General features: G+C 41.6%; 1 protein-coding gene across 3 annotated transcripts in view; it reads left to right on the top strand.

Moving 5' to 3' along the window:
* Positions 1-11747: 11747 nt before the first annotated feature.
* The window catches only part of ATP11B (ATPase phospholipid transporting 11B (putative)), a 52043-nt gene continuing 50258 nt past the window's right edge, over positions 11748-13532 (top strand). For all 3 annotated transcript variants that reach the window (XM_065748350.1, XM_065748351.1, XM_065748349.1), the window contains exon 1: positions 11748-11972. In XM_065748350.1, the coding sequence (XP_065604422.1) occupies positions 11946-11972 (27 nt within the window). In that variant the 5' untranslated portion in view covers positions 11748-11945. The remainder of the gene's footprint in view (positions 11973-13532) is intronic.

Below are 13532 nucleotides of genomic sequence, written 5' to 3'. Positions count from 1 at the left end.
ATTACCTGGTACTTCTCCCTTCAATAATAATGCTGTTTCCGCATCCGCCCTCCAACCTTGGGGTTGCACCAGGTGAGATGAGAGAAGGATGGGCACAAAGTGCTTGCTCCCAGCTCCCTGCAGCCCGAACACAACAAGGCAGGCCATGCTTACAAATCTCTCCCCCATCAGTCATTACTTCCCACAGTAACGTTTTTTTAACGAGCTCACAGGGAGTGGGGAGCAGAAGCTGGCTTCACTGCTGTGCACCCAGGGCTGCTGAGATGTGGGAGCAACCTGTCCTCCTCCTGGCGGAGCGGTAGGCAGAAAGGAGGCTGTGAGGTGTTGTTTATAGGGTGTGACATCCTTTTTTGGCTTCCTGCACAGAGGCGTGAGGAAGTCTCAGGGATGAGGCCCCACATCAGTGAGCTCACGCCATAGCTAAGCAGCAGCCTGAGGCCTTGAGAAGGGTAAAGTCCTGGGCCTCTCCTGAACAGCCCCACTAATGGCACACCGATTTGGACTGTGGCATTTTATTTGTTACAGTCCTGGCTATCTGATACTCCACCAAGCACAGCCTGCCTGCAAAACAAGCTGGAAGAGATCTGGAAGGAAAACAAAGCTCACAGTGAGAATGGCGGAAAAGTTAATCCGGTTAGTGGATTAGTGGGAAGGTAAAGTGGTGACTAGCCACAAGGTTGTAAATGTTTACATAAATAAGATATCTGATAGTACAGGACCTGTTAGTAAAAGGGAATCCTAAACTCTGTGGGTACCTTACATCAAATTCAGCTTAAGGTTTGGCCTCAATATTTAACATAGAGTTGATCAGCCACTGGAACAGCCTTGGAAAGGAAGGATGGACTCCTTATTTTAAGTCATTAAGTACCAATTAGGGGTGTTTTTCCTGTTAATATAATATCTAGTTTCACCATAAAGCAGGGCCTGCAAGTGTGAAGTGTAGAGTGAAACTGCCTGTCCTGCAGCAGGAAGGTCAGGCCAGCTCAATGGGCCCATGAGCCTGCGGGATCATCCACTACCAAAAAAGGCTTTCAATGAACCTAGCAATTCCCCAGCAGCTCTTGCAGAGATCATTAAGAAGTGAACTGTAGAAACATCATGAAAATAACATTATGACAAGACATAAAGCACTAATCTCCAAACTCAGCAGGCTATGGAGGATCCTAATAACAAGCAGTATTTTGCAGCCAGGCTGTGACATTAGTAGGAACATCTTGCCTTTCCTTTAGTTGCAGTATTAGAAGGATGGGGACTAGCTGTCCACAAAATACTGTTGGTGCAGCCAGCTTACGGCCATATGGACTAAATATGAACAAAAAGACAAATAACTAATTGACTAGCTTTCTTCTGGACCTCAATTTAGGCACTAAAATAATTGCACCCTGTTCTCTTAGGGCCTGAATGTGCCTGGTTTGTTCAGACCCTTCTTGTAGCTGGGTGCCTGCAGTAGCATCACTGGAGCTTGAGAATAACAGAAAGAGATTCATTTTCATTGATCTGCTAGAGTTGATCTCCCATGAGACTGCCTCTCTATCCATACGTCATTTCTCTCCCTTTCTGTCTTTAAATCAAGCATTATTGTTCACCCTTTATTAAAACTGAAAAAAAAAAGATATTCTCCAGTAGATATGGATTTCTTGCAGGATTTTCCTTTTCTTTTTTTACTATTTTTATGTTGCTCTTAACCTTGTAGTATCATTTCATCACTATCAGGATGGAAGTGTTTACACTACAGCAGCAGCCTCAGCTACCTGATCTTATATAGCACAGTGTATCCATGTACCAATTTGTAACGTGTCCTAAGTGTTGTGGAAGTATCCCCACGTGTAGTGTTACAATTGTGTCATATTTATTTAATGACAGATCTGCTAATGCAGCACTTCCCAAATAGAATTGGAGACTACATTGCAATCGATTACCATACACAAACTTCTAGCAAATGGGATCAGATATCTACCCAGATTATTTCTAGACAGATGAGAGTAGTTTTAACTGTGTTTGGTGGGCTCTCAGAAGTTTAGAAGTTACATAGTTAGGTACAAAATTTACTTTCCTGATAAAACTGAATTTCTTTTGAGCCTTTGCACGTATGTTCTTGGAGAAGTTTCAGCTTAAAAAGGCTGTGATGGAGTTACCAGCTTGCTGGGATGCTTGTGGCTAGAATGATGTATTGCAGGCTCTCTCCTGCTGTCAGACTGGAGTGCATTCTGATCACCCTCCACATCTGATATGACTTGGGTCACATTTCTAAGAGAGGGAAAATCCCTTCCCTCCATGGTATGTTCAGTTAAAATAGCCCTTGGGGAAAGAAGTCTGTTTAGAAACACAATGGTCTGATTTTACACCCCTATAACTCTGCTGACTTAACACAACTTCTTGGATGAATTCATTCTTAAATATATCCAAAATACATGGGTATGAATTTATCTCCATGAACTTTAACACGGTTTCCTTGCTTTGGAAAGCCATTTTTATTTATTTTGTGTTTTTCATCCTCACTTGAAATTTGGGAGTACTTTGGTTATTAAAGGAGCTTTTTGCATTTGATGCCACTGTTTTTCAATCATCAAACATATTTTAATCCATTACATAATTATTTCTTGAATGTTTCTGATTTAAGCGACTTCAGAAACATATCCTAAAAGTTGAAGCAACGAAAAGAATTCTGGTATATTTTAAGGCACTGGTATGAATTATAATATGGCCAAATAAATTAATGATTCAGTATACAGTCATTGATGGACATGGGATCAATTCTGTCCACCACTGTAGTCATCCTACACCATAAAGAATATTAAAGTCTTTTCTTCACAGTTTTGGGTGAAAAAATGAGTATAAAACTGTCAGTTTCTTCAGCTTTAGAACTAACATTCATATTGGCATTACAACTCCCAGTGTCATAAATCAAACACGATATGCATCGGTTCCTTTCTGTATATACTTCTTGACTCGGTTAGAAGACTTTATTCTTGTAAACTGCCAGGACAGAGAGCTTTAGCTACTCAAATATTGGAGAGCTTTCCTGTAACAGGAGATACCAACAGAGAAACTGTTGCTCAGCTGTATGCCATCATTGTCACTATAAAGGGCACTGGCAACTGAAAAATATCTGACAAACTGACAACTTGACAGGGACATGAGATGGTGAATTAATCTACCTTGGCAGAAGGCTGTTGCTGAATATTTAAATAGGTTAACAGTCAACATTAAAGCCCTGAAATCAAATATGGGCTGGCAGCAGAAGAGAACAGGTAAATCTGATATCTAAATTATGCTGTTAATAGTGTTCTTCAATCTCAGAATGAAAATCAGGCTCTCAGATCTGAAGTAAAAGTTACTAATCTTGCCTTACGTATTTCCTGAGCAGTAGCTTTTTCTAGCAAAAGAAGGAAATTTTCCTTCAATTTATGTGTGCCTTCCTATAGGCAAATCCCACCTTCCTTTTTTAGCTAAGATACGTGGGTTCAAATAGAAAGATAGACGAGTTTAAGAAAGAAAATTCCACTTCATCTACTACAAATAAATAAACCATATTTGCTTCTGTTAAAAATTTGAACATGCCTCTGGGACCCCCAATTTCTCCAATCTTCTCCCGAAATGTCATGAGAAATGCATGCTGTCTGAAAACATATGACTCATAGGCAAGTACACATCTCTATGAAATGTCTTTCATGGTGGTTTTACAGCCCAGATTTGTATTCCTGATGATCGTATCAATCCAACACCAGGGCTGGAAACACAATGAAATGAGAAAAAATGAAAAAGGAACATAAGGATTCCTAGCAACTGTGTGGATGAACTGCTGTACTTTCTGGGTCACCTGCACTATCTTTTTTGCCAGTAAGCAGAAGGGCTAACTCAGCTGGCACCACATGCTTTTACCTTGCAGAATATCATTGAAAAGGCACAAGTTGGACAATGCACTTTGTCCGTATCAGTTTCAGGTACTTTCAGGTGGCATTTCTCCAAAGGGATGACACAGTTCAATAACAACTGCTTTAGCCATCTGTGTGCTCTGTAATAAATCTTTTACTGATCCAGAATCTTGTTTATCTCAAGAAAAGCTCCAGGGCAAGTTGAGTGTATTGAAATCTATTTCCTAAGGATAACTCAAATCCAAGTTACTAATAAGAGTTAGTGCTGGTCAAATCGATTCTTATTGTACAAATGGAAAAGTGGATCTTGTGGGAATATCTTCTGGGTCCAATACTTATTATGGTTTTCTTTAAGCATTTAGATTAGGGAATACTGTGCTACTGTATTTGCAGATGCTACCAAGGTGGAAGGCATTTTGAAGGCAAAGAGCAGAACCAATAATAAGCATCTCAGTGAACATCAATAAGCATCTCAGTGAACTAGATAAATAGGTGCTAAAAATGTGAATGTAAAAAAGTAGGAATTAATTAAGAATGAGTTGCATGAATATTAGATATAAAGCGAGTGATTTGTCTTGCAGGAAAAAAAATAGTTAAAAAATGTCATAGCAAGGCCAGTAGTCCACTGGAAAAGGAAAAAAATAAATAAACCAGTAAATCTTGCTAAGGGTAATTCAAATGTATGCAAGATAAGTTAAATGATTTTTCCATGCTGTGCAGCACAGATAAGGCCTCAAGTCTTTACCTTTGGCTTTGTTTGGTACTTGGCCATTTGGAAAGGAGGTAGCCAGCTAATAAAAGTCCATTTGAGAGCAGGTAGGAATGTGGGGCTGAAAGACCCCCCAAAAAAAAGATCACAAAAAGAACAAAGTGACGCTTGCTGTTGCTCTTCATGTAATACTTTATGCTTGTGTACTGTTTGCTGGGCTGTTACCTTACATTTCAGCATGGGACAGTAAAACCAGCCATAAAGTATCAAGTGGTGAGTAAATTCATTATTCAGAAATCTTGCTGCTAACTGTAATCTCAGGTTTGAAGTCTCTGTAGAATTAATAGAGGTAACATTGCCACCCAATCATTGTTGTATTGTGATGCTACAGTTCTAGCTGTGAAATGAAGAAGCATGTTTTGTGTGGAACGTGCAATAGCAGGAATTAAATGAGTCAGTATAACTGGAAAAGAAGACAGACACCTGAGCTTTTATTAACATTGCCAGGCACTACATCTTGACTGTGTTGTTTTAGCCTCTGACCACATATTATATACCATGTCGCTAAGGATTAGTTATTCAAGGCAAAAGAACACTTAGTTAATCTGTGTGGATTCTACAGAAAGAATTACTATAAATATACGATTCAAGTTGTAATACATTTACCATGATTTGTGGGTAGGCATGATAGCCAAAACAAAACCAGAAAATACTTGCAGGACTCTGACATTTTTATAAGTGTGGATATGAATGATTTATGCTTTAGCATGCAGGTAGAAAGAATAATATGTCAAATGTGAAACTGTTTTTCCATTCAGTACTTCCAAAGAATAAGTTGGGCAAGATCTACAGAGTAGAGATAAACCTCCAATGGCTGACCACTGTTCCCACTCAAGTCAATGCAAACCCTGCTATTCATTTCAGCCAGTTTTCAGCTAGTTTAGCAATTAGGTTCACATAATGAATTAATTGCCTAAAATTATAAGCGATTTCTAGACAAATACAAAGAAATCAAATTAACTGGATAAATTATATGCTGTGAACCACTTATCTGAAATACTTAGCCTTTGCTACTGTGTACTGTCAGAAATATTCCAAATAAAAGATACAGTTCAATAAAAGGGACTTCTTCATAGAAATGAAGAATAATAATTGTCATTAGATTATTTAATTGATATGCGAAATATTTGATAAAGCTTTTTATGAAGCTGGTAAATTCCAAAACATCTCATAGAAAAACATCACAAAACACACAATTACTGGGGGTCTCTCCCTTCTCAGTCTAGTGTTTAAGCAATTGGTACTCAACTAAGAACAGACTGAAAAATGTTTAAGGACCTCTAGATTCGTTCCAGTTGGTACTTGAGCAGGGTGACACTCATGAGTTTGGGCCCTAGCACAACAATGGCATCAGTGAAATTTCTTTGCTTTGAGTAAATACAGTAACATAAGGAAGCTGACAGAAGGCTACAGATGATCCAAAGCCAGACCTCTCATTCCATGACAGCCATTATCAACTAAAAACTTATGCTCTCAGAAAAAGACAGGAGATTAGGAAAGGAAAATAGAAATATGCAGGGAAATTACCAAATATGGGAGACTTACAGAATTACAGCTGGAACAGAACTAGATGGGGAAAGTGAGAGAGACGAAAAAGGATTAGGATTAGGATTGCTTATGCACTTATATAACATTTGTTCTAAATTTGATTACAGTACTCAGTAAAATGAGAACTCAGTATTCATCATGTGTAGCAAAAAACTTCACATGTCAGGATCATCATTTACGTTTGCAAAAACAATTAAGAATAATCTCTAAAATATTCTAATTATATTAATCACCCAATGTTTTGCTGTACTTTGAAGACATGAAGCATTGTAAGAACTTCAGATGTGGTGACCATATGTTTCTTTGTCTCATATGGTTCCAGGAATATCATCTGTCATGTTCACAGCTAGTTTTTGTTTGTTTGCAGAGACTGCAAATATCCCTGCATGATTGGTATGCACCAACTTTGAAACTAGACGACCAGAAATCAGTTTTTGAAAGTAAACTCAACCTTTGAGTATCTGGTTTCAGATTTACAAAGCTTGAGTTTAAGAAGGGCAAAATGTCTCCTGTGATGTTATTCACTGCTATGGTACTTCTGATGTTTGACTCTGAAATTATAGACAGGTTTTAAGTAACTTTTTTATAATTCAGCCAGAAGTGAAATGCGGTATCTTGTGGTATTTGTAGTATCATGATCTGTCATTAGGCTATATATGTACTCTAAAACCAGCTTGTTATAGGAAATACAACTTGTGTTAAAAATTGTCCTTTATGAACGGCTCAAAACAAACAAACAAACAAACCTTTCCACACTTGCTATTCAGTTTACATTGGTGCTAACCTAAAGAAAACTAGTGTCTTGGAAGTGAAGTATGACTGATGTGCACAAGCCAACGTATAGTGCAGCATGAGCTGGGGACTCCCAGGATCAGTGGGGAATCCTCAGACCTACAGGGTAAGGCTGTATTGTCTAAGTCAACCTCACTGCCCTAGCAAAGGAGCAGGGACAGCCTGGAAGCAGTGGCCACATTTAACCAGGTCACCCATTTATGATGTCAATGATGGGATAAGGTCAGGGTCCAGCCCCACAGGCCCATGGCTGAGCAAGGCTGGAGACTGACAGTCTGTGGTGGCATTGGTGAAGCATGTATATCCCCAGGCTGAGCTGAAATGGAGCTCCCAGTCCCATGGACAGGATGGGGAGAGGCCCTGGGAGTGCTGCTGAGATCCACGAAGATCTGTTAGCATTCTCAGGGTCCAGACAGGGTGAGAAGGGTGGTGGATGCACTTACACATCTTGGGAGATCTGCCTGGAGATACACAGTGTTATAAGCACACACATTAGTGCTTATTTTAAGCGCAGTGTGCTTAAGGAACTGAAGATATTCATTCTGAGATGCAAATAGGTCCCACAGCACATACCAGCGAGTGGAGTGATTCATTTACAGTTTCTGAGGTGCCAAAAACTTTGCTGTAAACATTGTAATGGAAGGAACAAGTATTTTTGCCAGTTATTTTGTCTGGCAAATGCTGTTGATAAATCCTTTTGTTGTATCTCTTCTGGAAAAATCCATTTTTACTGTTTTTCTACCAAACAGCCTCTAGTGTTGAGTAAGTGCAAGCTGGTGATTTTGTCTGATCTGTGAGACCTTCTCACATCCACCAATACATCTGAAACTTGTGTTCACCGCCAACATTGGCAAAGATCTTTTATTCTGTCCTTTAAAACCCAAGGTGACTGTATCAGTTTTAGATGAGGCACTGCAATTTTCCTTCCTGCTCCAAACTGTCTGTGCTTTGTTTGCTGAGGCATTTGCTGAACTCCAGACCCACTGGAGCCCTGTTGTGGATGTGCCTGAGGGAGGAGGTAACTTGTTTGGTTTTTTTTAAGGTTATACAGAGTAGGTAAAGAGTTAGAGTCATCATCCACCAGCTTCATCTCTCACACTCTTGAGATAGGGATAAACTCACCTGCTTGGGGTGTGATCTCCTCACTTGCAGAAAGTGTGAGCAGTTGAGGGAGAAAGCTGAATTAAAGCACTCCCAAATTGTTTAGTTTTTATCTTGGATGAGGTGAGAGAAGAGCCTGAAGAGGAGCCTGTGTACTCAGGCTGGCTGGGACCCAGCTAGAAGTATGGCAAGGAATACCTTGAGTAATATCTACTGAGTAATTTGAGTGAATATAATATAGAGACATCCCAGCTAGCTTTGTATGAGTTCAAATACTAGAAAAGTTGAATTCTGGAAACAAAATCATAGCAAACATTCTTCATATCTAAATCACATTGAGATTTAGAAATTAAGGTTTTTTTCTGCTTCTGTGACCTGTATGCTTAGAAAATATCTATTAAATTTGGTAGTTTGAACAGTCCCTCGGGATATAGGAAACATAGAACTCTACTTGAACCTCTACTTGAAGGCGTCTGAAATCCCATCTCCCACTACCCAGGGAATATCCTAATTAGTAGGTGTTACGCTATTTTGATGTTAAATCAAGAGAGAATGTGAACAGCCATAAACAGAATTTCTTTGTTCCTTTCCCATAAAGATCTCAAACTGCCTTCCAAATTAACAAACATAGGTGTGCCAGAGTTTGTGTTACAGTAGTCAAGGCAGTGCCCAGGAGAGCAGTGTCAAGAGACCTACATACTTGTAACTGCGTTTATGTGTTTTTATTCTAGGAATTCAATCTTTTATTGCACATCCAGGGACAGGGACATTGGAGATGCTCCAAACTTTAAGCCTTGGGTTCAAAATCTAGTTCTTTGTATGTTGTATGAACCACTCACCAGAGTTTGATTCCTCAGAAATAGAATACTGAGGTTATATGTTAAGATCCAGTTAGTAACTGAGTGCACAAGTAACACAAAGAAATAACAAAATAAAGCACTGTTGTTTAGATCTAGTAACAGTCCTGGAAGCATCCCTTTCAGGAGGTGCATCCCATAATTCAATCTGATCTTATCTCTCACAGGGAACAAAAGGGGAATAACATATTACATACAAGGTTTTCCTTTCAAAAGCTCAGTTCATTTTCTAAGACACTTCTACGTTTTCCCTGAAGACTGGTTGCTCTAGGCTAGAATCCACATGTGTGTTTAGATGGAGCCTTGTGGCTGAAAATAAGCCCCTGCTTATCGCTATATAATTGGTGCTTCAGCCAGTAATTGAATGCCTGTGGAACAGAGATGCCTTGAAGAAATTCCTTGTTTCTCAGGCAGCTCCTTTTTTTGCCATGGATTAGAAACAAAATGGGCATTTTTATAGTTAGTGTACATTTTTAATTAGCTGCATAGTTATCAAAGTAAATGACGTGAAGATTATATTACTTATTTAAAGAAATGACAAAATAACTAAAAACAAGTAATGACTGATAGGAATGCTCCATCAAGAAAACAGTGAACTGTAAGGAGCTGATACGTGCTCTTTGCTACACTAACCGACATCCCTGCTTCTAATCTTAACTTTTTTATTCACCCTCCTCCAGCATCAGCATTGTGCATCACTGCACGACCCAGGGCCATTCAGCATGCCAGCACCTCTCAACACCACTCAAGAACTGTTAAAATACACGTGAGCCTTGTGCAAAAGCATGCCAAGGGAAAAAGATCCATGGCTGCATGTTGAGGCAATGATTCTCTGGTTACTAAGATTTAATTTTAAATGTAGTACTGCCGATTACATAAGAATTACTCATGCACATATAATTAAAAGCTTGCAGGACCTAATATTTGTGTGTGGTTTTATATTTGCATACACATTTTGTATCAGGCAACACTTGTGTCCTCATTTTGCTAAACAAACATCTGAAATCACTGCTCTTACTTAACAGGAAAACTTGGAGTCTGATCAAGAAAGCTTAGAGCTGAACCTCATTTTCAAATCAGAAGGTTAAGTTTTTCTTCTGCAGTTGCTTTTTCTCTGTGTAATCTAGCTGTGTTAATTCAAGTAAGATGTCAGGACAATATGTTAAAGTGAGATCTCTGATAGGGGAGCCATTATTCTTAGGACAGTTTCAAAAGCACAGCAGCGTTATTGGTGAGCCAATATCTAAGTTGGTTGTTCTGCTTCAGGTTTTTTCTCCTGAAAGTGATTTAGTTCTCAAGGGTGATAGAAAAATTTATAAACATCTAGCATGAGCTCTGGAGCAATTTAAAAGGTGCAGAGTTTCACTAGCAAGAACTCCACGCAAGGATGCTATTCTAATAGAGTTCTGACATATATAGGAAAAGTAATGGGGTCAGAGCCTTCTGTGGCACACAGCAAAATAGCTACATCCCATCCATAGCATTTCATCCTCTAAAATATGTATTTTTGAAAGGAAATATAAACCACAAAGTTGAAATCCTTTGCTCTTGGGCTTTGTCTAGTGCAACAGTACCATGGCAGCAATGTGGGGCAGGAAGCACCACGTCGCTTTGTGTAACGAATGCAAGCAGTAGAAATACAGCTCTGCAGAAAGTGCACCTCACATTTGAATCTGGCAGCAAATATACTTACACTTCAGAGAAATTGCGTGTGATTTTTGGTGCCTGATGGCTGGGATGCTGCTTACATCTTATCAGGAAGGAGGAGCAGAATGAGTGTATCAGCCAGGCTTTGGCTCGAGGCTGCTCTCCGGGCAGCATGCCACAGCTATGAAATCACTCTGTTATTTTAGACTCACATTAGATGAATAGGGTAATGCAAGCTGTTTTAAACTCAGCTTTGATGTATTTAAATGTTTTGAAATAATGGCTAGCATTTAATATGGAGTTTTGCTAACGTTAGCTTTCAGAGCTGCTTGATGAAAACAGCCTTATTCCCTACTGTTTTAAAGGTATTTGTCTAATTAAAAGCAGATGCTTAAACCATCAGCCTTCACCACAAGAGTCCGTTGCTCAGACGTTCTATCATCCATCTTAAAGGCTGAATTATGTCCTAAATTTCGAACTGATCGCTAAATACTACATAAGCAGATAGGGCTGTGGTTTCCTGCTGTCGGCCACAAGTGCCAGGAAGCAAAGGCGGATGGCAGGAATGGCACTCCAGTGCTCGCACTCCGCAAGACGTCTCTGAGTCAGTGTCAATTTGTCACCAACTTAGCAGCAACAATTTGGTTGCAAACATCCAGGTATCTTCTGCTTACAGTAATCTCCGTTAACTCCAAACGCACTGGCCCAGAGGCTGCAGGCCTGCACTGGTGTGCGGAGGCGTTCAGAGCCGAACAGTTTCGCTCCTGTAAGTGGTTGCTGATTGCAGCGCAAAATGGAAGCCACAGCAGAGGTCGCACCACAGAGTTGTCTCTCTGTGCCAGACTCTCTCAGCGCAGGTGTGCACCGGAACGCGGTGTGCTCACTTCTTTTAATTTAAAGTTTAAACCAGCCGTCAGCTGGCAGAGATTACATAAACGCACCAACCCTTTTCCAAAGTCTTTATTCAACTGTTCCAGCTCGTGCCATTTTTTACCAGGAAACAAAGAGGAAAATAAGTGAATAGAACAAAGCTGAAAAGCAACCTCCGCCCTCCGCTGCACAAAGCACACGGAGCCCCGAGCCCGCGGGGCCGCCAGCCGCCCCTTCCTCCCGCCGCAACGTCACTTCCCGGGGGCGGCCGCAGCGCCGCGAGCCGCGGGTGTCGGGGCGGCGCTGTGATGGCGGCCGCGGGGCGCCGGGGGGGCTGCGCCGCTCCTGCCTCGGCCTCGGGCCCCCGTGCCGTGGGGGGCAGCCGCGGCGGGCGGTCGGCGTGAGGCGGCGGCCGCGGTGACGGCGGAGGGCGCGGCGCAGCCCGGGGAGCCCCGCCGCGAGGGGCCGCGACCCGCGGCGCCGGGGATGTTGCGGTGGGTCCGGCAGCAGCTGGTAGGTGTCTCCTCGCGCGCGCGGCCAACTCTCGGCCGGCCCGGGTGGGGGGAGGAGGGAGGGCAGCGCTTCTCCCGTCGGGAGTGGGGGGCGCGGGGCTGACCGCTGGCAGTGCGGGGATTTGAAATTAGTTTTTAATTTATTTGTTTATTTTGTTTTTAACGCGCGTCGCGGGGTTTGGAGCAGTTTTGCTGCGGCGTTTTGTGATTTGTTCTTCTCTTGAAAGCGCGTTTCTTTGGCCGTGGGCTCCTCTGGCTCCCCGAACTTCTGGGAGGAGGACAGCTGACACACCTGGGGCTCGCAGGCCTCGCTTCCTCCTTTACGCGGCAGAAGCTGTGAAGGTTTTCACCTGCTGTGCGTGTGTGTCACTGCCCGAACCTTAGAGCTCGGCCTCTGTGCTTAAGGCTTCGAAAGCGATGAGAAATGAAGTGGGACCTTAGGGAATGTAAATGATCTCGGGGGAAACTACCTGGGAGAGGCCGCAGCAGGGCTGCCTCGCGAGGGCTCTGCTGCAGCCGCTGCTGTGCGTATGGTCCGTGCGAGCAGGCGGGGAACGGCATCGAGTGCGCCTGCTTCGCCTGCGATGTTGGATCCTGCCTCTTTCCTGCTTTATTTCCCTTCTGTTTTCTGAAGGAGTGAATTCAGTCTACTTACAAACTTACTTTTTTCATTGATGGCATCCCGGATGTTGCCCGGGCTCATACAAAAAACAATTCATTAGTTTGACTTTGTTGTATTTCCGGCTAAAAGGCATGTCTTGTGAGCGATGTCTTTGATTCGATCTATCATCTTTTGCAAAAAGAGAGTTCTTTATTTTTTTTTCTTCTCCCATCTTTCCTATGGACCAAAGCAAAGCCACAAGCTTTATTTAAGTACATTTAGTGTGTGGTTAAAAATGACTTTATAGTCCTTTAACAGCACTGTGTTTTTTGTGATGGTCTCCGTGGCTGCTGACTGGTTTGGTTTAACATGTATCTATTGACCTGGAAATTAATTACTTTTTTAGAACTCCGATTGCATTTCTCTTCAGTCACAAGCACATATTTTTCAGAATAAAGCTTGCTTGATATAACAACTAGGATATTTTTTTTCCCTGTGAAGGTGGCTTGAGATTGTTGAATGTGGTTTTTAAAGTTGGTAGCTGTAGAGCTGTGATTAGGAGACACTGCATCACTACTAGGAATCCGTCTATCAACCGTGCCTGCTCTTCGTTCTGTCTGTACGCTGACCAGCTTTCCAGAAACATGTCTGGCCTTAAGAGAAAGTAAAAAATTTAGTATAACAGGATGAGCAATGCTCTTGGCAGTGAGTGGTTTTTCTTCTTCTACAGGAAAACCTTGGTGGGAAAATAACTGCTTAAAACTTGCACTAGCTTTCACAGGAGAGGATTAGGATTGTAGAAGAAAGAGATAAGATGCTTCAACAGGGAAGAAATGATTGGGAACGTACAGGTTTGGTGTTTTTCTTTATGAACATTGCTGCTTGACATTAATTGTTGTTTTGCAGCTCATTAAGTTGAAGCATGGCTTAAGATAGTTACCACAATGCGTATTTCTTCAG

The sequence above is a fragment of the Cyrtonyx montezumae genome, unplaced genomic scaffold, assembly GCF_038088225.1.
Source record: "Cyrtonyx montezumae isolate F1298 unplaced genomic scaffold, pur_monq_1.0 scaffold_5, whole genome shotgun sequence".
Classification (NCBI taxonomy): Eukaryota; Metazoa; Chordata; class Aves; order Galliformes; family Odontophoridae; genus Cyrtonyx; species Cyrtonyx montezumae.
The sequence above is the reverse complement of the archived record's forward strand: the minus strand, read 5'-3'. Positions and strand labels throughout refer to the sequence as shown.